General features: G+C 52.6%; 4 protein-coding genes across 4 annotated transcripts; 2 read left to right on the top strand and 2 right to left on the bottom strand.

Annotated features, from left to right (window-relative positions):
* Positions 1–710: 710 nt before the first annotated feature.
* On the top strand, positions 711–5,170 carry VOLCADRAFT_76573 (uncharacterized protein). Its single transcript, XM_002955173.1, has 7 exons — positions 711–786; positions 849–988; positions 1,055–1,147; positions 1,251–1,382; positions 1,472–1,606; positions 2,465–2,988; positions 3,249–5,170. Exons 1-7 carry the CDS (start codon positions 753–755, stop codon positions 3,436–3,438), a joined length of 1,248 nt encoding a protein of 415 aa, XP_002955219.1. The 5' UTR covers positions 711–752; the 3' UTR covers positions 3,439–5,170.
* Positions 5,171–6,118: 948 nt separating this feature from the next.
* On the bottom strand, positions 6,119–13,905 carry nitA (nitrate reductase). The gene is made up of 11 exons (XM_002955110.1): positions 12,359–13,905; positions 11,724–11,875; positions 11,163–11,344; positions 10,717–10,848; positions 10,281–10,379; positions 9,756–9,915; positions 9,284–9,572; positions 8,923–9,138; positions 8,302–8,553; positions 7,412–7,770; positions 6,119–7,230 (listed from the first exon to the last, which is right to left on the bottom strand). Exons 1-11 carry the CDS (start codon positions 12,905–12,907, stop codon positions 7,026–7,028), a joined length of 2,595 nt encoding a protein of 864 aa, XP_002955156.1. The 5' UTR covers positions 12,908–13,905; the 3' UTR covers positions 6,119–7,025.
* Positions 13,906–16,287: 2,382 nt separating this feature from the next.
* On the bottom strand, positions 16,288–18,764 carry VOLCADRAFT_106678 (uncharacterized protein). Its single transcript, XM_002955109.1, has 3 exons — positions 18,576–18,764; positions 18,134–18,438; positions 16,288–17,825 (listed from the first exon to the last, which is right to left on the bottom strand). The coding sequence occupies exons 1-3, from the start codon at positions 18,685–18,687 to the stop codon at positions 17,475–17,477; spliced, it is 768 nt and encodes a 255-aa protein (XP_002955155.1). The 5' UTR covers positions 18,688–18,764; the 3' UTR covers positions 16,288–17,474.
* Positions 18,765–19,118: 354 nt separating this feature from the next.
* On the top strand, positions 19,119–22,209 carry VOLCADRAFT_83071 (uncharacterized protein; the record flags this gene model as incomplete). The annotated part of the gene is made up of 6 exons (XM_002955172.1): positions 19,119–19,259; positions 19,466–19,643; positions 20,114–20,267; positions 20,595–20,906; positions 21,166–21,648; positions 21,993–22,209. The coding sequence occupies 6 exons, from the start codon at positions 19,119–19,121 to the stop codon at positions 22,207–22,209; spliced, it is 1,485 nt and encodes a 494-aa protein (XP_002955218.1).
* Positions 22,210–24,893: the final 2,684 nt, after the last annotated feature.

Raw genomic sequence — 24,893 nt, 5'->3', positions numbered from 1 at the left:
ATGGAATAATGGAAAATTACCGCCAACATATTTTCTGGAGCAGGCCATGCGCTAACGTTTATGGGTTGAACCACCGTTGGCCGTTCATGCCCACATTCAATTCGGCATGCGGGCATCTGTGCACACGCGTGATAAGACTCCATGAAATGGATGCACGAGTGTAGTTGCTACAGTGTGTATATGCCTACTGCCAGAACACTTCATGCGACTTTTTATGCAACAAACGAACGCGCGAGCGACTGATTCCCCAACTATCCAGACTTCAACTGGTCATTGCATGGATGTAATCTGATGTTTACTTCCAGCGCAGAGGGTATTGGTAAAAACTGTGTCGTTGAATGTCAAAGACCAAACCGTTGCAGGACCATTGACCACATGAAATGATTGTTACGATAGTGGAAAATTGTTACGATAGTGGAAAATAATTACAAGCCATTACATCGCGGATTAAGATGCTTCACTACTGTAACGCCGGGACAGACTGCATGCACAGCATAGGTGTTTGAGGAAGTTCGGCATACGCGCGGGTAGTGTCGCTTCATTTACCGTCCCCATCAAGTTTATTTTGGAGGACACATGGTTTGCAGGCTTTTACCAATGTTACCTTCACGGATGATAGACGGATTATCCCTCGGCGCTCGTCCACGATGTGCCGTACGCTCATTGTAGCAAAAGAGCTCGCAAGTCCTTGATATCTGTACCCAGTGTATTTGCTTGTAGCACACGCTGTATTTTTTGACATCGATACGAAGATGGCATTCAACATGAAGCAGCATGTGAATACGGGTGAGTTTGTTGAGGCATTGTTACTTTCCCGGTCATGGCGCTTACGCAGTCTGACCTCGCAGGCGTGTCGCGCAAGGTTGCTGGTGCCGGGCGCTTTCCCGCAGTTGCGGTCCGGGCAGTCGCAGCGCAAGCACCACCAGCCGCCGTGGCCGAAACGAAGCAGGCCTATGGAGTCTTCCGGCTTTCTTATGACACCCAGAATGTAAGCCGTCTGGTACCATGGTTTTCTGGTCCAGTCCACTAAGTTATTCTATTCCTTGTCCTGCAGGAGGACCCTTCTCTGACCCGCAGTTGGAAGAAGACTATCAAAGTCGCTGTGACTGGCGCATCTGGCAACATATCCAACCACCTGCTTTTCATGGTAAAATATTTAGGCAGATGCGCTACAAGGCGTCGCCGTTTTGGCATCGTTATCCTTGGACATGCAGGTATATTTACGTTTCCCTAACTTGGCCTTTCTGCAGCTTGCATCCGGAGAAGTCTATGGTAAAGATCAGCCTATCGCGCTGCAGCTGCTTGGAAGTGAGCGCTCAAAAGAGGCGCTTGAAGGAGTTGCCATGGAGCTCGAGGATAGTCTCTACCCCCTTCTGCGTGAGGTATGCGTCGGCCTCTAGGGAATGGAGACGGAGAATATTTTTTGGATGTTGGTGTACTTACTCTCCCTTTTCATCTCGCCCTTTTGCAGGTGTCCATCGGTACTGACCCCTACGAGGTCTTCGGTGATGCCGACTGGGCTCTCATGATTGGCGCAAAGCCACGTGGTCCGGGCATGGAGCGTGCTGACCTGCTGCAGCAGAACGGCGAGATCTTCCAGGTTCAGGTGCGGCGACAGCTATCGACCGTCTTGGTCGCCACCTAGGTTAACCACGAAATGTTTCCAGCACCGAGATAGGCGATTGGCATGGGCCGCGACATGAAGTGTAGGGCGATTTCTGAAATGGGGTTACGTACATATAAAGTTGACCAACAATAACGTGGATTGTGCACACTCCTGGGGTTTGGGCTCGAGGCGCCCGGGGGCGCTGGTACTATTGTGGAACGGTTGCTGAAACTGAAGCGATAGGATATCTGAACTTTGTTATTGTGTCTTATATTTAGTTCTCAAACTATATGCGGCGGACAGTAAGGCTTGCCAGTCAAACCTCAAGTCTTCTCAACCCTAAGTATAGCTACCTGCGGATCTTCATGCAAATCCTCATGTACTCATTTCATCGTGTCCCCGGTTAAGTGACTGAAACATGTCTTCTTTGGGTGCGGTGTTTGATATCCCTCCGGTATGCTGAACAGTCTGTGTTTCATACCTCGAGTTGCATTACTTGGGAGAGGTGATACAAGCCCACACACGCCGGTGACCTAAAGACAGCCGAGGGCTGACATGTTGCGGATTACCAGGCTTTCCAGCACGATTGACGGCATAAAAAACTTTAACTTTTCAAGTCATGCGTATTCAACGCGTTGTTATAACATGGGTTGCGCTTCTCTCTATGTGCTGCACTTCCTAGCCACACGGTCGCTAGTATATAGCCCCTTACTGCAGACTGTATCCAGCGCTGGATGTGCCTGCCGATATCATAGCTGCATGCAGTATTTTGCGGATGGCTTCGTGGTGTACGATGTCTGTCCGGCTTACCGTCCCTGTATTCCCTCCTGCGCTGGCACACATCTCTTCTCATGCCAGGGCCGTGCCTTGAACGAGTCTGCCAGCCGTAACTGCAAGGTGATTGTGGTGGGCAACCCCTGCAACACCAATGCCTTGATCGCCATGGAGAACGCACCCAACATACCGCGGAAGAACTTCCATGCCCTCACCCGCCTGGATGAGAACCGCGCCAAGTGCCAGCTTGCCCTCAAGTCGGGCAAGTTTTACACCTCCATTTCGCGCGTGGCGATTTGGGGCAACCACTCCACCACTCAAGTGCCGGACTACATCAACGCCCGCATCGGCGGCATACCCGCCACTGATGTCATCCGGGACATGAAGTGGTTCCGCGAGGAGTTCACTCCCAAGGTGGCCCTCCGCGGTGGCGCGCTTATCAAGAAGTGGGGCCGCTCCTCCGCAGCCTCGACCGCCGTGTCTGTCGCCGATGCCATCCGCTCGCTGGTTACTCCCACGCCACCGGGCGACTGCTTCTCGACGGGCGTTATCTCGGATGGCAACCAGTACGGCGTCCGTGAGGGGCTGATTTTCTCGTTCCCGTGCCGGTGAGTATCCATTAGTGCTTTCTTTATCAGACGCCGGAGGCAAAGGTGCCTGGACATGTGCCTGGACTTCATATGGGGGCCCCAGCGGAAAGACTTGAACTCTTACGCAGGCGTGGAACATTATAGCTGTTGTTGCTGTGAGCGGGTGGCATATCTTACGCTTTGTTCCATGGTCATTGTGCTATGTACAATCTTTTCATGTGGCCCCTGGCTGCTTCGTGCTGGCTTCTTCCCGGCTACTATGGTTTTTCATTTTGCAGGTCCAAGGGCGACGGTGACTACGAGATCTGCGACGATTTTATTGTGGATGAGTGGTTGCGCAATAAGATCCGGGCAACTGAAGACGAGTTGCAGAAGGAGAAGGAATGCGTCTCGCACCTCATCGGCATGATGGGCGGATCTTGCTCGTTGCGTGGCGTCGAGGACACCACGGTCCCTGGCGAGAACTAAATAAAGTTGCGGGCCGAGTCTCCACGGTGCAAAAAACTGTTGTAAATCAGCGCCATCAATCGAGTGCTGCTGCAGCTGCGGCAGCCAGTGGTCAGCCTTTATGGCTTTTCCATAGGAATGCTATCGTCCGTTGCGTGTTCCTGGGTGCACCATGCGGCACATCATCCCGACACGGATGATCGGGTTGAGCGCACCGTTTGCGGTGTGGAAACGGAGATGTCAGTGGGATCTGTGGTGGCAGCTGAAACGTTCGCGAGTGATGATTGAGCATCTGGGCGTGGCTTAAAGAGACGCGAGAGTGTGTCTTGGTAATAAGCGGGAATAGCTCTTTCGTCCCGCATACACTAGCCCGCCAAACTCTCGCTGATGCGGTGCGTGCTGTGCAGGGCAACCGTGAAATGATCGTCGCAGGTGTCGCAACAAGCATCAAGAAATATGAGCGGAGTGAGTGGCCTTGTTCCTTTGGCAGAGGAGTAGAAGAGAAAGCTTCGTTGCTAGGGGTCCTGGGCTGCAACCGCGCCTAGGTGGTGCGACGGCTACGGCGGCCATTACTTTACAAAGAAGCAAACCGACTTGCATAAGGATACCGTTAGAAGTGACTTGCTTTGAAAATGATATATTCTGCTCCCGGACTGGTATCACGGAACGCGTAATGGGGCAATTTTGTGCGCAGGTACTGTCGGAGCTGGTATTATCGGGCTTTTATCGGTTTTCCATTATGTTTGTGTGTATGTGTCATACCTCGAGTTGTGTTATTTTCCAGAGGTGTAATGAATCAATGTGATGAGGGGTTAAAGTGGTGATGACGTGGCTAACAGAGGTGACAAGGGGGACCGTGGAAGATTAAGATGGTTGGCAATTGAGGATAAGGTTTGCCTGGTAAGGTGCCCTGTAGTGCGTGGGGATAACGACGAGTGAGTGGAAGGGTGTCTTGAGACCTGACAGCGAGCCTGCGTCGCCCACTTCGCTCTCGAGAAGTCCCCTGAATTCCTGACGTTGGCACTGCTGCTTGCGCCTTCCTCCCTGCCAGCCCAATGTGGCTGCAAAACACATTGCTGGGCATGCGTGGGCTTGTTTGCGTTAAGGGTCGAGTTCAGCTCCCCAGCCGCAGTACAAGATCCTGCTCAATCAGTCCGGAAAATGGCGAATTAAACGGTTTGCGGCGGTTTATCGTGCGCAACTTCCGGTCAACGCCAGTGGCTTATCAACTTTGTTTATCTTGATTTAAGATGAAGTCATGTATTATTTTGTTGTCGTGGTCCGCCGGTACGTTCTACGTCCCAAGCGGGGATGAGTGATTATGGTATCCATTTTGCAGCGCTAACAGAGCTGTCGGCATGCTTATATGAGCCGGCAGCACGCGTTGCCGCAGGAATGGAGAGGTGTCTGGGTCGCTGCACATCCGGCAAGGAAATTTTAGCTTGGGGCTGTGCGGCGAAGTAGGTTAATAGTCGTTGGTCGAGCTTATTATTAGGATCTTTGCTGTTAAGCAGTTCTATGTTTTTTGTTGTCGCGAGAAGTCGTGTCCTGCTGATATTATGCTGGGGCCTGGTAACTTCTAGCTTGGCCTCCATCGCGCTCTCCCTCCACCGACACCCATACAGGGCCGACGGCGTCCGCTGGACGCCATATGGTCCAGTCAATGTCCATGCTGACCTTAGATTTTGCGAAAATCGCGTTAACTCGTAGCCCAAAGAACGGCCTTGGAAGATGTAAAAGCCTTGTCGCTGAATACCCATCTCCCTATTCCATGTTTTGTCTGTCCAGAGAAATCGTTCAACGGAGGGCATAACACCCATGAATTGTCCTATCTACCTAGCCCATAACGTTCACGGCTGATTGGGCTGGGAAGGCTGTCATCGCTCATTGCGCAGAAACGCTGATTGCCATGAACGGGCGTGCTGTGCCGTAGTGTAGCCGTTGCCTGCGGGATGCGCGGATAGCTCCCGTAGTCCTCACGCGTCTGGGAATGGTGCAATTGGTGAAAGGTGAAGTAATCCGTAAGCTGAAGCGCGGCGTAGGGCTCTTACTCACAACTCCCGGCATTAAAAACTCTTTCCTTGGGCGAGCACACCTACCGGGCGCGACAACGACACCTCATGTGGGACGTGGCCTTCCGCAAAGCACAACATGCGAATACCCATACAAATCCAAAATGGTGCGGCATCTGCAATACCCTGGGAGGCCAGGCTTTGGTGATGAAGGCCACCAGAGGCAAAACTAACAACTTTGCCGCCACACAAGCCAAACAACATGCATCCGTCGTCAGAGACAGCCACACGGTCGATTTAGGGTCCTTCCTGAACCTTATGTTGGACTGAACCTGGATTTGCGTTAAAAAGACATCGTTGGAGAAGGTGAAGGTAGACCTAATCGAACCCCGCGTGACGTGGATTATGATTCATCTCTATGTGGCCTCATTTCAAACCTCATGACCCCGGCGGAGATGGTACTTCAGACGGACATGTCCCGGATATGTGTGTTGTCCCAACACGTGCAGTACCTCCACATGCAGAGGGCCTTCGGCAGGATGTGCGAGAGCCTGGAAAGACAGGACACGCACCAGCCTTAATTCCTTCCCATGGCACACGTGCCGCGTAGCTGGCCCGCATCCATGCATGTCGATATATGCCTTCGTGCGGCGTCCCCTTGCAGGGTAGGAGAAGGATGGTAGCAAGGTGACAGCATAATCGTTACAAGAACTGAAACCCCGCGCAATTTGAGGGCGATGTAACAGTATTCTTCTATCTTGCCGGATGGTACCAAGTGTGGTACATTCTCGTGGCCAGCGCTATCGCGTTCGCGCGGTCTCTAGTCAAAGAGCTATGAATGCTAACGGACATGACCTGCCTACCTGGATCCCATCATCCGAACCAACTTACCCCGGACAGTCATTCGACAAAATTCGGAAAATAATACCCTCAATAACTTTCACAGTATGTTTGTCACATTTAAAGAGATGCCTGTCAGGTAATTTGTTTGATGCTATCATTCCTTGACATCGGCATACCCAGTACGGCTAACCATACTCCTAATCAAAATCCCGGATACAGCCGACCTCGAAAACAAGAGGAAGGGAAACAAAAGCATGAATCTTTCGACGGTAGTCTTTTTTCGTTGCTCATCCGGCGACGCTCGTCTGTCGACATATCACGGAACTCAAATACAGCCACACTCAATAAAGGCCGACACTCTTTGTTTTTACAGCCGAAACTCGGCAGGGGGGTATTACAGCCGCGACTCACGAAATAGGCGTGCTGCTCCCAACCACGTAAGCAGAATCGCTTCCGTCCCTGTCCCCATGCGTCCGCTCCTGCTGCCTAGCTAAAGGTAACCAGGATTCCCCTAACACTCATCCTACCTAATCCATCCCAACCCATACTCAAAACAACTTCCTGACCCAAATGCAAGACTCTGGTGCAAAGAAAAATCACGTTTTGCAGATGAGCATATGCTTGGCACGCTTTGCATCGCAGGCACATCACTCCAACGCCCTCTATATAAACGCGGGGAGCTCTGTAACACCTTGCTTTATAACAAATACAGAAGGTTTACGACCGAGGCGTTAACCTCCGAGAGTCGGATCGCTAAAAATGGATCATCTGCTCCTTGCTGTATCCCATTGACTCCAGGAAGGGCACGCAGCAGTGCTCCAACATGGCGGGCGGTCCGCACATGAGCGCCAGGCATTCCGGTCCGGAACACGCAAAGAGGTGCTGCTTAAACATCTCCAACGTCACGCGCCCTGTCGAGAACTTCCAGTCCGAGCTGTTGGTCTGAGACACCGTGTGCCTGCCGGTCAGGTAAAAGATGATGTGGCACATCGATCGGGCGGGAATCATTGCAAGGGCAGGAATTTAAACGTTCACCACCACTTTTCTCAAGCCCGGCCTATCATTACTTTTTCAAAAAGTTCAAGTCAAAACGTAAGGAGTTAATTTTGGTCTTATCATATGCGAGATCGTTCTCTCACCATAGGTGGAACCGGTCCGGGTGGTTGTTTGCGAGCTCATCAAGCTCCTCTCGCAGCAAAATATCTTCTTCTGTGTTGTTTGCAAACACCAGGCTAATCTGCGTCTTATCCTCCGGGTCTCGGAGCGCAGCCTTGATAACCGCGTAGCAGGGCGTGATGCCCGTACCGCCAGCGACAAATGACATGTGGGTCGCGTGCTTGTGCAGCTTGCCGTTCAGCGTGTACGACCCGCGACCATCGTACACAAAATGGCCCAGAGGACCCTTGAACTCCACCGTGTCGCCGATGCGCAAGGACTCGAAGTGTTGCGACATCTTGCCGCCGTCAGGGAAGGCTGGATGCTCGTTGGCAAAGTAGACCTGAGATGGGTTGGAGGTCGACGTAGGTACGGCAAATACTCGATCAGTTGCACGATCAAGCAACATACGGAACATGCGGCCAACACAAGCAAGGCAGTAACAGCAGGGAAAGAAGATAACAGCGCACGGCCGAAGCGGAAGTAGCCATGTTGCTTCCATATTTAGTCGCTGCAGCCGCCTCTCATTACATAAAATCGTCATTTTTTACCATTCAGAGCTCACCAGCTTTGCGTCTAGACCCGATCATGTGCCTTGCTGTAAAATATATACTGATTTGATTGGATGCTGGTGCCGAGTTGCCGAGTTGCCGAACCCAACGAATACACTCTGAAGCTGGATGGGTTGAACGGATTAGGGTGCCCCTCTCGCAGGGGAGAGCAGGGAACTGCCTCCAAGGGAAAGGGGGCCGCTGGTGAAGCTATACCACTCTGTAACATCATACACACCTCCGCAACATCACCCGCAGAGTCAAATGCACCGGCCCACCCACCCGCCTACCCGCCCACACCAGACACCCCAGACGGGCCCCACCTTGATGAGCATGTCCAACCGACCCAGCTCCTCATCGCCGCTGATGGGCGTGTAGGCGCGCATTACGTTCTCCCCATTGATGGTGGCGTACGTGAAGACGTGCTTGCCCACGGGCAGCCCTATCCTGTGCTGCGGACTCGGCAGTCCGAAGCGGAAGATGCGGGTATTGCGGTTCAACTCGATGCGCTCAATCAGCGGCAGCTTGACCTTCTGGCGAGGGTTGAGGACCACCAGCGGGTCGACTGCGGGGCTCTGCGGGTGGGGGGCCACGTGCACACATGCAGGGTGGTGTGGGAGGGGAAACATGTACACCTGTTCATATTGCAAGGTATGAAGTCTTAACAACAGGTTCAAAATTACTCGTTCAGACCCTGAAGAGGAACTTAAGGGGATGGAACCCGAAGAGGAACAATAGAAAGAAATCGGGGTTTTGAAGGTTTTAATGTAAATATGTCTTAGGCGACAGAGGCGACGCAGAGACATGGATAAAAGTATCAGGGAAATGTTGAAATAAGGTCACGTTGGCCACCAAGCAGCAGAGAGCTAAGTTGAAGGCGTCGGATTCACAAGAAGCATTTATGTCAAGAAAGGATTTTCGGGCTGAGGAGATCGGAGGCTTACCGAGGTGCTTGCAACGGGCTGGGGCTCCGGGACTGTGGCGCCTGCAGCGGCTGGTTTCGACGCCACCAAGTCGCCAATGTAGTACTGTGCCAACATGGCCTTGGCCTTGGAAGAGTGAATAGAGTTGAACTCGTCGGTGGCGTCGGCGCCGGCGACAATCAGGATGGACTCGGCGCCGCCGGGGTGCTCGTCCAAGTACGGCGTGGCGTCGTACACCTACGCAGTACGTGTAAGGCGAATTGGCGTGGACGTGAGGATATGGGTGCCCATGAACTTGAACAGCCAAACAGTGTCGTGCGTCGTGTTCAGTACAATGCACCAAAAAGCCCCATGCGAGGTCCCTCCACCTTCTCTGCCGCACCTTTCCTCCGTGCACGAACCAGCAGCTCTCCTCTGTGTTATGCGCCGCCACCTCTTCCATCGTGTATTGACGGGGACCGCCGTTCGCAGCAGCTGCCACCACCGGCGGCGGCGCCGCTGGCGCAGCAGCAGCGGTGGCCCCCTCCTTCACCGCCGCCAGCGCCTGCGCCACGAGGTTGTCCTCCTCACGCCAACCCATGTTACCGCGCTCTCCTAGCTCCACTGGCGCGGGGTGCTGGAAACGGAGCCCCATGACACCATCAGAATCCACCTGAGGATGGATCTTAATCCTGTGGGACGATGGCGATTGCGGTGGTGGTAGTAGTATTAGCGGGGATTGACGAATGTTAAAATGTTAAAAGATCTGAAGGATGCGTTTCGATACGCGCGTGCTCAAAGTATGAGGAAAATCCTATCATAATGCCATCATACAGGTTTACTGTTTCGGGGGTAATAACGTCTTAAAGTCGTACCTGTAGTAGCAGTTGTTCATCATGCCCATGACGTTCCACGTGATGATCGCGGGCTGCGTGTTCATGGTCTCATCCCAGGCGCGGAGCAGGACCTCCTTGGCATTCAAAAAGTCAAATGTCATAACGTCCAGGCTCCAATGCACCCAGCACCAGTACTTGCCTGACGAGAGAGATATTGAGGTGTTGACACGAAGGACAGCGGGTTCAGTCAAAGGCCATCAGATGTCAAGAGGGCCTCATCAGATTCTAGGTACGTGTGTTGGAAAGTGACCGACATATATATACCAGTAAATGGTTAAAGATGGCGGATGGTAGGACCCGGTCGGGGCCCTATGCTGTGTTTAACAACATGCAGCGACCATAGATTGTAGCACCGGAGGACGACAGAAACATCAGTGGAAAGAAAAGCACATGCCGGGGCAGAAAGACGGATCTGTGGCTGATGACGCGTCGCCCTGTGTGCATGTTTTCCCCCTCAACTGCAAGTACGTTTCCGAACATTGTTGAATTGTTGAACACCCTTACCGTATTCATTCGGTTTCTCGAAGCGCTGGATGTCGCCCAGCCGCCACGTCTTGCCATCGTCTAGCGACACCTCGCACCGAATGATTTTCCGGCCGCCGCCTGGTGGTTGGCAGTTGGTGGTCGGGGGAAGAAAGTGAAGCTTTTCAGGATTTGCTCGAAGAGGGCCCCAGGGAAGGTCCAACCGCCACCAAATCAGTCAGTGCCCGTCAGCAAGACACATCTTGCACAGCTCCATGTTCGGCACAAGCCATAGTCCATGGCCCTCCGTCCATGGCCCCCCCCGGTTTTACGGACACACCCGCACTAGTGTGCGGAACTTGTAACTTGTAACATAGTCGACAGAGTGGGGTGGTGCAAATTGGGTGAGAAGCGTGCAACGCTGGCAAGAAGTGGAATCAGCAGTTGTGGCAGTTGTACGCAAGCAGCATTAGCTCACCAGCGTACGCGTATCCGCGCATGGTGTACGGCTTGTTCGCGTCCAGTCGGACAACTTCGTCATGCCACGGCCGCGCCACTGCCGAGTTTATGTTCAAGTCGTTGATAATGAACTCCGGCTTGTACCACCAACCTGCAAGCGGAGAAGGTACGAATATGCCGTACACTACTTTTAATGCATGTCTGTTACGACGACTCAAAAACTGTGTCAACCTGAATTGAGTGGAATAACCCCACTGGACAGAATAAGAATGAGGGTTGGATACAAAATTATTTTTCATGCTGCTGATTTAAAAGCTGTAATTTTGCGTACATCGGTCGCAAGCAACGCATGCATCTATAGCCTTAACCACCTTCCAACAGATATCCCCGTTCATTCACGCTAATCGTATTACTTGGAGCGCTCTACGATCTATAATCTGCAAATGGTGGTTAGCGAGCGCGCACCTTCCTCCTTGGCGAGCGCTTCATCGACGTGCGAGGGCAGCACGCGGTTGTCCATGAAGTGGTAAAAGTTCTGGGACTCAACCTCGGTGACCGTAATCTCGGACAGCCACTTCACCATGCGCCCGCCAATGAAGCCCGGAATAATCATACGCACCGGGAAGCCATGGTCAGGAGTCAGCCACCTGCATGCCAACGGACCCAAAAAAGGCTGAATTAAACGATTCAAACTTTACAGTTGCAGCTGGAGAAATGTCATTTGAGTTCAAATGACTGTATAGTAATAGGTTAGACTGATGTGGCGGAGGCATTTCTTTGACATGCACAGCACGCTGCATCCCAGCGCTTCACGCGGCAGTGGAGGATTTGCTGGATTCCTACTCAATGCTTATTACTATCAGAATTTTTGTTAACTATTTTCGCTTTAATACACGACTGCTGTCATCAGCGAATCTGCTGTAAATCAAACCGCAGATTTAAATTAGCAGGCCATGCCACAAGGACCCACAAGGAACACTTGTTTCCCCAGCTTCATGCAACCGACACACATAGCACAGGACAAACCTGTGGTTCTGCTTGTACGCAATAATGACGTCAGAGGATGGATCCATGGCTTTGGCGTACGTCAGGGACGTGCCGTACGACCCGTCCGAACCACGAGGCAGTTCGCCCTTAGGGCCCCGGAAGCACACGAAGTTGGCTCCCTGCTCTGGAGACTGGTGGTGTGGGGTGGGGTGGGGTGGGATGAGGGTGGAGAGAACCGGAGGGATATGTTGAAATGGGTCAATGTTGAAATGGGTCCATGGGGCCCATGGTACGTGACAAGGAGAAAGAGGAAAAAAACGTATTTGCCCCAGTGCCAGTTTGGGCGCAGCAGATAGGTTTGCATGCTACCCGTGGCCATGTCCCTTGGGCCCTGCATTGAAGCGCTGGAGGCCCCGGGGTGCTAGAGATCAATACCGATGCGGATTAGCCCCCAAGTTAGAACGATTTCACGTTCATATTTTGCTTGTTATCCCCTAGGGTGCTTAGCTAAAGTGCTGATTAGGCACTTATCTATCCATTCGTCCGTGGCCGCCTTGATCCGGGATCCGAACGATCCGGAAAGGCGTTCCAGAATTAGCGACTATCCTCATCAATCTTCCGATTCCTCACAGCCAAACCCTTTCTCGATGCCTTAAAACGTCCGTATGGCACACCTTAATTCCCGCCAGCAGCAGCAGGTCTCGGAGCCTCACTCCAGTCCAGTAGGTAGTGCTCGTGGCGCAAGGGCCCCAGTTAAAGCCAATAGACTTTTTTAACATATTCTCCTCCTTGCGACGGTTCCCGGCGCATACGAGAGTGCAGGGAAAAGTGATGGATGGCAACGCCACTAGCTCGTCCATCGTCAAAAACAGCGGTTTGTCCACGAGGCCGTTGATTTCGATACGATGCTCGGCCCAGGGAATGCGTGGGGCCGCACCATGGTTGCGAACGAAATGCACGGCAGGCGGAGTTATGAATCCGTACTCCATGAGCACGTCCATCGGTGGCTCGCAGTTAAGCGGGTGCCGACCGGTGAGGCGCAGAATTCGCGGGTCACGTCGAACCCAGTTATCAGGCGTATCTTGATCCTTCTTGTCCACCGCGGCCGCGGGAACGTGCACTTTCCATTCCGGGTGGTCGGGCGTTAGAGGCGGCTCGTAGGGAGCGCCAAGTTCCACAGCCTGGGAAACGATGCCGCCGAGAGGTAGCTCTGGGATAGTCATCACGAAAATGTTTCAGATGCAAAAAGCTTGGGTGTGTCCGAGCTGTCAAAAGTTACTGGTCGCGTACTACTGCACTTGCGAGTAAGCAACCAATGAAGTAAAGATTGAAACGATTATATTGTAATCAAATATAAAGTATATGTTGGTAAACACTGAAATAGACTCTGATTATCTGTGCTGAATAGTAATTGCGCCAGCAGCGGGAGCCAGTGATCCTTATGAACTGCACAGAAGTTACCTGCACGCTAAATACATAATAGGACCGTGCGATGAAACCTACCAACGCGTGTGTCTCTACGATGGGGTGCCTCCTGTGGCCTTTTCGGTCGTTGGGCCACCGTACGGAGCGCCGTAATGCAGAAGGGGCGTAGTTGACTGTGGTGCAGGTCCCTGGCAACAACATGTGCACTTTCAAGGCATGAACTGCTGATACTTTGTTATATTTCTTACATTTGCTGTACTCTTAGGAACTTGTGTCCTTTTCGGGCCACTTTAGATGCATCGCCTTGAAAAACTGCCATCCGAAGGAATCCAAGGCCACCCGATACTCTGGCGATTTCCTTTCTTTGACTTTGAGACGTTTATTGTAGTAGTACGTATAGTCTGATACACAAACCCTAACTGGCGGACACCGCAGTGCCCGTTTGCGCTGAAATGTCATCGGTGTCGACCATTACCTACTTGGGTAATAACTACACATCACGACTGATTCTACTTAGGGCTTGCTTCAGGCTCCATCGATGCCCTGCGAAATTTGTTGTATATATTCCGTTCCTTCATCCAGACCATGCAGACCTATATTAAACACATCATGGGTTAGCGATGGATCAGTGCGATTTAGGAGTATCTTAATCGGTGACTTAACCCCAGTGGAAACACCCCCTAATGCAAACTTCCGAACCTGCCAAGAGGAGGTTGCGTTCTTACCGTAAAATGCATATATATAAAAGGCATATATATACCTATCGATTATCTACCGGTCTTCCTGGCGGGAATTCTGGTACATCCAGAACCGCAATCCTGACATCGGGTTCCACATGGTAACCAAAGCACGAGCTCACACGTGGTGGATGGCGTTAGCTCGATCTTAGGGAAAACGTGTGCCACATCCCTTGTGCCACCCACTCCTATCAATCGTTTCTCACGGAAGCGCAACGAAGCTGTCGTTTATCGTAAAACCGATCAGCCACAAAAGCGTCACAAGTTACCACCTAACCCAGACGTGTCAAAGTACTTTTGTAAGAAGCGTACGGACAAATATTCTCATAGCAGCTGGCATTGTGGGGAGGGGGCACGGCCCTGAAAGAGCATAAGCTCCCTCCTTACGGCTCCATACTCCTCTTGCAACATCTGATTTGAAAGCTATGGACTTCTAGCGCCAATTTTAATCCCCAAAACTGCTTTATATGGCAGATGGGATAAACAGTCACAATCCGGCCGCGTGCAGCGGCCAGCAGCATAGATCTGGAAATGCGCACACTCAAGGGGGACAACTACAGGTAGACGGAGTATGTAACATTTGGATCGGCACGCCTAGGATGAAACGTCACGTTGTTCAAACCCTCCTGAGACCAACCCAACTGAGGAAACTCACCCCTCTGCCACCCTATCTCCGAGCATGTGTCGCATCAGAGCAATTGCGTGACAACAGGGAGCGGTGTGGGATTAGTTTGTGTGTGTGTGTGTGTGTGTGTGTTACATGGTTGGGGGTGCGTGACCCCATACCTGTAAGACTACCCATATGAGCCGAAGGCCCAAGGGCAATACTACAACGCCTAAAAGCCACGGAGGAAAGGAAAACACCGCACATCAGCCCAGACTAGCGTCCAAAGGGGGTAATTGAGTTTCGGTGAGCCCACATACGTTCCAACATCCTCGCAAGACGTGCGGGTTCCCATTTCATGGCCTCCAACATGCTCTGTTGATGATCGAATCCCTCTTCAGCACGAATATCATTATAGGCTGGGCATTCAAATAACACGTGTTTTTCGTCCTCGATTCGGCTATTAGTACCACAACAGTGGCAAAACCGCTGCCCCCTGGGGACATGGTACTTGCCCCTTCGTGCTCTGTTTGCCTCCAAAGCCCAGCAACATAAACGAAACTGCATTAGCTTACGATGTGCTAAACGAGATATGAAAAACCTTAGCATGTGTTGGCCACATGACGGCTGCGGCTCCCGAAGATTAGTTTGCAAATAGCAAAGCACAACAAACAGTTGTGTTGACGTCCAACTGATAGCGCCCGTATTGATGATGTAAGGCTGCGGGGTTAAGGAGGGGCCGCCGGAAAGGTAAGAGTGCCCCTAGTCGATGGACGGTGGTGACAATTGCGTGTCAGGGGGGATCGCCGCTAGTGTTTCATGTAAGTGGGGGTGTTCGGGTGTTCGTGCTTCGATCAGCACCTGACCCGCGGCCCAGACTGGTCGATGGATCAAACGTGAATAGTGCGGCCCCCCGCCAGCACATCATTGCTCGCACAACAGCATTACAACTTATGTAATAGTTATAGGGTCTTTCGGGATTTGGGACTGCTTCAGCACTTTCCTCCTTGCCTCCTGCTCCGTCTCACGCACATCTTATGTATGTTGTTACAGGGTGGTGTAGCCACACCTGCGGCCCCCTTTCCCGAGGCAGTCCCCTGCTCTCCCCTGCGAGGGGGGCACTCTAATCCGTTCACCCCATCCGACTTCAGAATGTATTCGTTAGGTTCAGTGAGTCACCACCAGCATCCAACCAAATCTAGCAGATAAATGGCGCCTCAACTAAGTTCCTGGTCAGATCGCAAGTTGTTATAAACACGTCATACACGGTCCACAAGACGGTGAGCCCCCTCCCAATTCACTACTCCTTACACACCCGAGGGGTCGGCAGATGGAATTTGAACCCGGACACTCCGGGAGCAGAAGACAGGCCTTAACCTCTGCCAGCCACCTGCCTTATCTTATGCACGTGTTATTCTCCAGTTCCAGTGGCAATGGGGAACTGGGTTCGCGCATTACCATTGCCTAGGCTATAGATGCTCAGCCGTTCGTGTTGAGATGGAGGCGGCGCGCAATGCACCGTCCATGGATTTGCATTGGCGCCTTAGCAAGGTGTATACACCAATTTCATACATCACTCCAACGCTGCCGGCCGCCGCACCCGGCCCTCGCAGCTATAGTCCAGACACGACGCCGTTCCTCCGCTTGCAGCCCAGTGACGTACAGCCTCCACTGTGGAATACTGCGGAGTGACTGGCTGGACCGGGGCCGAGCACTTTTCGAAGCTGACTACCCTAGTCCAGACGGCCTCCGCACTTGTGCCGAAGCTGTACGTAATTAGTTCCGAATACATGAAATTGGTGATGGGGGATACATCTTGTAGAAAAAATATAGACATAAGGAATCCTGATTTCATTACATGATGCGTACATGTCGGTGATCACGAAGTTATCAAGACACACCATCGCGCATCTGAATGCTTCTTAGGGCAAGTCAGGCGCACACAACCACGATCGCGTATCCTTCAGCCAGTCGCGACGGACTGCAAGGAACAACTCTCTCTCAATTCTTATGCTCGCCCTCAAGAAGCATAAAACACTCGTAAATGTCTTCTTAGTGTACATGTATCTATCTGTCCTCGCTGGTCACGGTAAGTGGCAAAAGCAGCCTTCCTAAGCCCTACAAAGTCAAAGCACTGTTTTTGAGGTTCGACATCCGCCACAGGTTCGACATCGCCAATTTTGCCATCGTCACCGTAACTCGCTTCCGCGATACGAGGGAGGGGCCTCGCCGCGCACCATCCTAGCAGTGCTGCAGCAGTACCGTGCGCATCAACCGCCTCCATTCCGGCGCGCGGCCCCTCCCGAGAATCCTGCGCACAACAACTACAGCAGAGCAATGTCAGCAGTAAGAACTCTCACGCTCGCTAACTAACTCATCTTCGCTTATCGTGTCAAACAGCGATCTTTGTTGGGACTACAAGCAACTACCCGAAAAACCCAAAGACGAGGCCTCCATGCGCACCACGACAAGCACACCACATGCGCACATCATCATCCCGCACACTGCGAGTCAGAGCGATTGCGGTGATCGAACGATACCCTTAAACCCCGTAAGAGAAACACCTGGACTATTAGCCTGTCGACCTTCACATCTGAAAAACAATAAAGAAACCGTCACCACCGACACAACACCGGCATTCGAACAACTTCCTTTCTTTTCATGCGCAAAGTACCACACACACACACAAGCGTTACAGCGTTATCCTCAAATGCAAAGTTCGGTAGAGGTAAAGCAAGACGCCAACCATTCGACCCTGAAATACGCGACGAGATCAAACAGCTCACTCACTTCATTCACGCACCCAACAGTCTCGACACGGAGCCGACGATAACCAGCTAGCAGACAACACCTCGGGCAGCACCAGACCACCAAATCCCTTTCGTAGTGATAAGGAAGGGTAAGGGGTAAGGGGTTCACGTCCCGCGGGTCTGAAACTGTCCACAACGCAGGTTCAGATACAATCCCTCTACGACGTCCGCCTCTCTACAACGCCTTCCGATGGTCCCTTTCTCCTGCACTCCCTCAATGAGCAAACCGGAGAGACCGCCCCGTACGTTTGTAGTACAACGAATCGCTGATGGAGTACACAATCAGGAAAACGGGGGAGAAGATGGACATGGCGATGGCGGCGCCGCGCATGGAGGGCGTGATGGAGTTCACAACTGCAGTCTCGATGGTAAGGGTGTTGTTCACGCCATTGCGGCGGTCGCACTGGCAGTAGTCCTTGTGCCCGTCAGGAAAGGTGCACAGCGTGCAGACCTCTGGATAGAGCAATGCGTCAGTGACACCGTCCGCGTGGGCCAAGTCCCAGATGCCGACGCCGGAGTTGGTGAAGGACAGGGTGGAGAGCTTCCACTTGGCGTGCCAGCCGTGCTGCGAGGGGCGGAGCATGAGCGGGGTTTTAAGGGAAGGGTGGGTCAGGCGCTTTGGCAGGACGTGTGTGCGGATTGCGTGTGCCGCTGAGCGGTGGCGACGAGAAGTGAGAAATGTGAGGGAAAGATGTTGTGGAAAAGAGCCCGGAAGGCGAGGAGAGAATGTTGTGCATGTCGGCGTTGTCGAAGGTCGGGGGAGAAAGGGGTAGGGCGTCGCTTCGGCCTCGGAGGGATGGGTTGATTGCCGTACATCTGCAGACAGGTGCCTATATTGTGCCTCTTGTGGTGCCTAAATAAGTAACGTCTTACCCCGGGGTAGGCCTGGTTCTTCTTGCGCCAGCCGCGGTCAACCTGGGAGGCGGCGGCGTAGTCCAGGCGTACAACGAGTTCTTGGGGCGTGCCGTTCTTCCAGGTACGGAAAGGCGCGGACGCGTTCTTCCGTGTGAAGTTGACCATCACTTGGTAGTTAGTGAAAGCTGTGAGCACTGGCCGATTACAAGCTGCGCCGAAGGCGGTGGCATTGCATGTGTGAGGGACCCATTGGGCAGACGGGGACTCCCGGATGAATATGCTAATGCTCCATTGTCCCGTGAAGTTTGACATCATTGCATATGCTGCGCAGAGGGAAGGGCGATAAACACAAAATGTTAGTAAAGTGACAGGACCTTGAACGCATGAGGACACATGTTTATCCTACAATTATTTCTACGATTGATTTCTATAATCGATTCTACAGGATTGTGCCACTTACTCGGTGAGGACGGCTTTGGGGCAGACGGCGCTTGGCCACCGGCTTCACCCCGAACGTTTGATACAAAGGCCAATACGGCCATTAAAGCCAGTGCTATGGCGTGTGTTTGCATTGTAAGATGTGAAGATGACAACCCTAACCACCACCACGCAAATTACTGCGCTGACTATAAATACGCCCTCTACAACACCTTACTTGTATGATTTATCGGCTGGAGGATGTTAGATTATCATTCTTTCGGTGTGCGGGTCTGTCGTGCAGAGACAGGGACCCTTCGTCTCGAGAGGCATGCTCGTCAATCCGTTAGCCGTTGAAGGTCCATGTGCCCCGTACGGCGGGAACAGGAAGAGACCATCTTGGGACACTTTTCAATCACGCCACCTCTCCCACATGAATCACAGCAGCCACCGTGTGTTTGTTGCATGCAAAACTTCCCTGTGCTCACGTGATACTGTGTTGAGATTTTTGGACGACAGCTGATCACTCCATAGCCGGGTGTATAGTTTTCATCCTGGTGAAGCAGAGATAATGTCTCTTAAGCCTATGGCAGTCTCTGCAGAAAAATGCGACCCGCTGTCTGGGGAAGCTGTTATCAGAAAACAGCCCTACGAGCTGGATTCCGAGGGCAAGGCAAAGGGGATTCCTATATGGCGCTTGACACAACCGCACATGATGGCTTTCCATGTGAGCTCGAATAGAGAAGCGCAGTACGTGTTGCTGAATTCCGACCTACACATTACACAGAGCTTGGTTTATAGTGTCGACACATACTGTCATCTTTTGGATGGTATTCACATGTTCAACCTGTGACACCATGCCAGAGTCCCTGATATGCACGTGGTACACTGCTAGCATGACATTTCTTGCGTCGCACTGTCCCTTTGCCACAGCTATCATGGATTTCATTCTTCATGTCCTTCGTGGCCACTTTCGCACCAGCTGCTTTGGTACCCGTAATTCGCGACGATCTCTTCCTCAGCAAGTCTGAGCTCGGAAATGCTGGCGTAGCTGCGGTGTGCGGTGCCATAGCTGCGCGTATCTTCATGGGCGGCTTTGTCGATACAGTCGGTGAGCTGCACAGCGTGGAATAGCTGGTTCGGCATCATCAAGAATAACATAGCAGGCTAGAAAGCAGACTCTGTAGTTGAGGGGGCACACGGTGTGCTGGCACACCAGAACTAGGGTTTTCTCGAAAGATAGCAAGGTGGCGGATATGGGTCATTTCCTTAAGGATACCTGCCAGATACAGGTTATGAAGTTTCACACGAAACCACTTTTGCTGTGCGGTCAATATCCGTCGCCATAGTGGAAGGCGGGGAGCTGATAAACGCGCTGTTCGGTCGGGCATTGCGCATGCACCTTTTCCTTGCATCCCTTCCAAGGACTGACTGTGCTCCAGTACTGAAGTGATGGAACAGCGGCGGCTAAGGATGATACGAGCGCGAGGAAATATGCTGTGCTGTGCTGTGCTGTGATCCTCCCTCACATCATCTGGCCTTCCCCATGTGTCGCCGTCCCCTCCCTGGCCCATACTCCAGGTCCCCGGTACGGCACGGCGGCAACCATGCTCGTCACTGCGCCTGCCGTATTCTGCATGTCGCTTGTTACCGACTTTTCCAGCTTCGCCGTGGCCCGCTTCTTTATTGGCTGCTCGCTCTGCATGTTCGTGTGCTGCCAGTTTTGGTGCGGAAGGTAAGGTAAAACTCCCCTGATTAAACCCATGAAACCGATGAAACCTACACAGCAACCAGAACAGAGTAACTGTCGGAAATAACCCACTCTGAGGCTTATCCGTCTCCAAGCTCGCCTCTCCCCACCACAACCACAAATCCAGACACCCATCCGAGTCTGCATCCAAACCATGTGTATGTACCTTCCATCGTCCATCTCTCTCTCTCGGCCTTTATTTGTTAGTGCCTCTTGTCCCTTAGCGCGCCACATTTAGTAGACAGTCCTCGTACAACATGCACGCGCACGTGAATCCACGCCTTTCCTCCTCTCCCCCTTTTTTCTGCTCAGCATGTTCAACGTGCGCATTGTGGGCACTGCCAACGCTATCGCCGCGGGCTGGGGCAACATGGGCGGAGGCGCCTGTCTGTTCATTATGCCACTCATCTTCGACGGCATCCGCAAGCACGCACCCTCTTTCCAGGCGTGGCGCTGGTCGTTCTTCGTGCCGGGTGGCATTTTCATCTTGAATGCTGTCTCAACTCTGCTATTGGGTATTGACCACCCTTCCGGCAAGGACTACCGCGACCTGAAGAAGGATGGCACTCTGAGGTCCAAGGGCGCCTTGTTGCCAGTCATTAAGTGCGGCCTGGGGAATTACAGGTACGTCATCGTACGATGCCGTACCTAGGTGACTGCGTACACCAAGTAGAATGTTTTGGCCGCCGTGACCGTGTGCGACATGCCGTCTTAATGCTTTCAGGACTTGTGTGCAGATGATATACGAGAGCGCATGCTGGCTGCTTGCAAGCCCCGGCCTTCTCTGTTTGAAACTGATGACCCGCAGAAAAAAGAAATCGTCCTTCGTTTCCTAACCGCTCTTTCCATTTCTTTTCCCTCTTCCGTGTCTTTCTGTTGACAGGGCTTGGATTCTCGCCCTCACGTACGGCTACTCGTTCGGCGTTGAGCTGACGGTTGACAATATTATCACGGAGTACTTTTACGATCAGTTCGGACTCAGCCTCAAAGTTGCGGGAGCCCTAGGCGCCATCTTTGGCCTGATGAACCTCTTCACGCGCGCCTCGGGTGGCATGATTTCCGATTTCGTCGCGAAGTACTGGGGCATGCGCGGCCGGCTGTGGGCCCTATGGATCATCCAAACGCTGGGCGGCGTTTTCTGCATCGTCATGGGCAGGGTCAACCACAATCTCACAGCGACCATCGTCGTCATGGTCATTTTTAGCATCTTCTGTCAGCAGGCCTGCGGCGCGCATTTCGGCATCACGCCCTTCGTCTCGCGCCGTGCGTACGGCGTGGTTTCAGGGCTTGTCGGCGCGGGCGGCAACACGGGCGCCGCCATCACACAGGCCATTTGGTTCGCTGGAAAGGCGCAATGGCAGCTCAAGTAAGTCGCCCCTATCCCCCTGTGGATAAATGTTATGTGTGTGTTATAAATCCGCTGCTTGTACCAAAAAATAGTGGTCTCGCCTTAACGAACCAAGGCGGGACCGTACATAAATGATATGATCTGTAGTATGGGTGGTGGTTGATATGATGGAACGGATAATTTCAGGAAATCAGGAAAGGGATGGAGGTCTATTAGGGTTTAGGGAGACTGCTTTATAGACGTAGAGGGACTGCCCACGTGCATGTGATAGGATTACGGCACGATGCTTCTGTCGTCCTAATTCTAACCTGCCCGCCGCAAACCGTTTACCCTCCTCTGCACCTTACTGCTGTGTACTGCAGCCTCCAAAAGTACGACGGCATGGTTTGGATGGGCGTCCAGACCATCGTCCTGACGCTGCCGCTGTTCTTCATCCAGTTTCCCATGTGGGGCTCCATGTTGACCGGGCCCCGCGAGGGCGCTCAGGAGGAGGACTACTACCTGAGGGAGTGGAGCGCGGAGGAGGTGGCGCAGGGACTGCATCAGGGTTCCATGCGGTTCGCCATGGAAAGCAAGTGAGTGATGTGATTTGTGACTTTTTATTAGCTTTGGCCTTTGGCGTGAAGTCAGCACGGAGAGATCTTTGTTCGCGCATCTTCCCCTCCTTAAATAGCTTTTATCGCCTGTAATAAAACGAAGAGATGAGTGAGTGATACGTTTCGCGGCGCTTCAAACATGGAGTCACAATCATGAAATCGAAACAGAAGTCGGTGTAACGCGTCCCTAAAGCCTAAACGAACGGATAAAGTGCTCCCTCTTTTGTGATGGCTGCGGATGTACATGGGAGAGTTGTCTGGGACCAAGTGCATGCACGGTGATCTATGTACGCTTATCTCCGGTAAACCTCCGGATCACACCATACATACATACACATACATACATACATACATACATACATACATACCAGGAGCCCTCCCCTGCCTGGGCTGCCCTAGCCGTCTTTTTATTTTTTGTTATTTTTCCTTGGGATCCTTTGGTCGTTGGTTGTGTTGTAGGGGGGTGTTTCACAGAGCCTTTGCTTATACCCTAGCTGAGACTTGTGGACTCGCTCTAGCGGGACCTGATAGCCCTTCGTGGTGTGTCTTCACTGCATCATCATCCCCGGATGGAGGGCCCGGGCGGAGTGTGTTGGCAGTCTGAGTCGGGGTCGGGAGCACACAAGACTAACCGGCTTGTGCTGTGTGCTCCCGACCCTTGCGCTGTGTTTCGGCTTCGGCCCCCGGCTCTCGCGGCCCACAGTGTAATCTCAAGTCATACATGCATACATACATACATACATACATTGCTCACCTCCTCTTTATCCACTCCGCCCGCTCTCAACCTGTCTCAGGTCCCAGCGGGGATATAAGGAGCGCAAGGCCCTGGAGGCAGCGTCAGCGTCCTCATCGTCAGATTTTTCTTCGGGCCCTAAGTTGGCCCCGATGCCATGAAACCCAACCAGAAGCCATTACCACACACCGGCGGCTCCGGCGCGTGTGTAGCTAAACTAGGCAGCTAGATTAGGTAGCACGCGGCGCAGTGCCCTCTTGGGTATTGTCTCCATGACCCATCCGCTCATCATCCGTGTGTGCTGTTCGGTGTTTATCTCTCTGCTCTCAGCCCTGGAAGTTCTTGCTATCGCTCGCCTGGAGGTTCTTACATCCGTCCCCGACAGTGTGTTCACGTGTGTTCAACTGACTAGGGCTGCCGACTGACTACTTGTATTCTATTCGTAGATTTTCACAGTTGTTGGTTCTCCTGCTGTCACTATTCGGTCACTTTACTCCGGAAGGGTGGCCATCCTCCGCGCTAGTGGTGCTGCTGCGCCGTTCATGATGACGGCTGAGGGTGAAGGTCTCGGGTCACGGTCTTGGTTACCAGGGTGCTTCATTTGCAGATCTGGAACGTTGATTAGCCTAGGAGACCTAAATATTTTCTTTCCTAGCAGGATTAGGGCCTCGTTGCGATGGTGAGTGAATTCTTCACAGCAGCCCTCAGTTTGTGTGTATGTATGTGCTACTGCTTCTTCTTGTGCTTTCGCGACTGTATGACTGTATGGATCTCGTTTCGGGGCTGGCGACGGCGGCTCAGCTGCGGCGCTGCTGTTTGACCCCCCTGCGACTGCTCGCTGGTGGCTGTGCACGTGTGATCGCGGTGCAGAGGTAAGATAGAATGAAGGGGCAGGGACGTCCTTCTGATTGTGAGAGGGGGGAGGGTTGCGTGTGTGCCTTTACGTACTAAATGAGTGAGCGCGGGAGAGCGGAGGGTTTTGTCCCACGTCCATATCCCATATAGGGCGGTGTAGGTAGGGACCTGGTGCAGGTCGGCAGCACTAGCTAGCTAGGTAGCATTATTGGTTTCGGCAGTACAGTTAAGCGGTAGTACAGTTAAGCTCGAAGCATGTGAATGGTCTTTTAGCTGGACGTCGGTTTCTTGTCTGTGCATGTATTGCTTTGAGCTTGTGCGTTGTGCGCGCTCGCATTTCCATGAACTAAATGTGTGCATCGATGGTACATAATGTTCTCTGTGCGTGCAAGACACGCTGCATGAGCCCGTCGATTTGCGTGGCGGTCCAACGTGTATGTGTCCGTGCGTGTGACATTCCTCTTGAAAATTATTTGTGTGTGCGCGGCCTCACTCGCTTGTGTTTTCTTAATTTTACATTTGTAACCCCCGTGTAGAGTTCAGTGCGTGGAAGATGCGGGTGCATGTGAAGATGCGGGTGTTGTATGTGAGCATGCATGCTTCGGTGGCGCATTGACAGGACGTCCCTGTTCTCCCCCTGTTCTCCCCCTCCTTCTTTGTTTTTTTAGAGCTGCTAGAGCTCCTGCTTTGCTCCTCCGCGTGTTGACATTGAGGGCGTGATGACTTGGGGAGGGGAGTCTGCTTCCGCGCAGGATAGGTGATAGAGGTCGTGACCCAGCTCACCTATTTCTTTTGGCTGAGCGAAGAGACCAGGACGAAGACCGAGTTTGTTGCATTTGTATGATTTTTGTACCATATATATTGCTTGAGAGGACAGTGATGAGCAGTACCAGTTTGGATCAGCGCGCGCTGGCCCCCTTGGCGCGATCTCCTATTTGTATTAGCCTTTATTAGCCTTTCGGTTGTTACTCGGTTGGCATGTCGGGAAAGCTTTGTGATCGGTATCCGGTGGGAACGTGTTGGTTGGAATAACCTGCGGGTTCGTGTCCCGAGTGCTTTGGACTATCGCTCCGCTGTCC

This window comes from Volvox carteri (genome assembly GCF_000143455.1).
Source record: "Volvox carteri f. nagariensis unplaced genomic scaffold VOLCAscaffold_49, whole genome shotgun sequence".
In the NCBI taxonomy this organism is placed as follows: Eukaryota; Viridiplantae; Chlorophyta; class Chlorophyceae; order Chlamydomonadales; family Volvocaceae; genus Volvox; species Volvox carteri.
Note: the sequence above shows the minus strand (reverse complement) of the source record. Positions and strands in the feature narration are given on the sequence as shown.

Coding starts and splice junctions, on each gene's coding strand:
- VOLCADRAFT_76573 (XM_002955173.1), top strand. CDS start 753: ATGGCATTCAACATGAAGCAGCATGTGAATACGG. Junction 989..1,054: donor TTTCTTATGACACCCAGAAT/GTAAGCCGTCTG, acceptor CTTGTCCTGCAG/GAGGACCCTTCTCTGACCCG. Junction 1,148..1,250: donor CCAACCACCTGCTTTTCATG/GTAAAATATTTA, acceptor GCCTTTCTGCAG/CTTGCATCCGGAGAAGTCTA.
- nitA (XM_002955110.1), bottom strand. CDS start 12,907: ATGACTATCCCAGAGCTACCTCTCGGCGGCATCGTTTCCCAGGCTGTG. Junction 11,345..11,723: donor GCGTACAAGCAGAACCACAG/GTTTGTCCTGTG, acceptor GTTGGCATGCAG/GTGGCTGACTCCTGACCATG. Junction 8,554..8,922: donor AGCCCGTTGCAAGCACCTCG/GTAAGCCTCCGA, acceptor CCCCACCCGCAG/AGCCCCGCAGTCGACCCGCT.
- VOLCADRAFT_106678 (XM_002955109.1), bottom strand. CDS start 18,687: ATGCAAACACACGCCATAGCACTGGCTTTAATGGCCGTATTGGCCTTT. Junction 18,439..18,575: donor CCCAAAGCCGTCCTCACCGA/GTAAGTGGCACA, acceptor CCCTCTGCGCAG/CATATGCAATGATGTCAAAC. Junction 17,826..18,133: donor AGAACCAGGCCTACCCCGGG/GTAAGACGTTAC, acceptor CGCCCCTCGCAG/CACGGCTGGCACGCCAAGTG.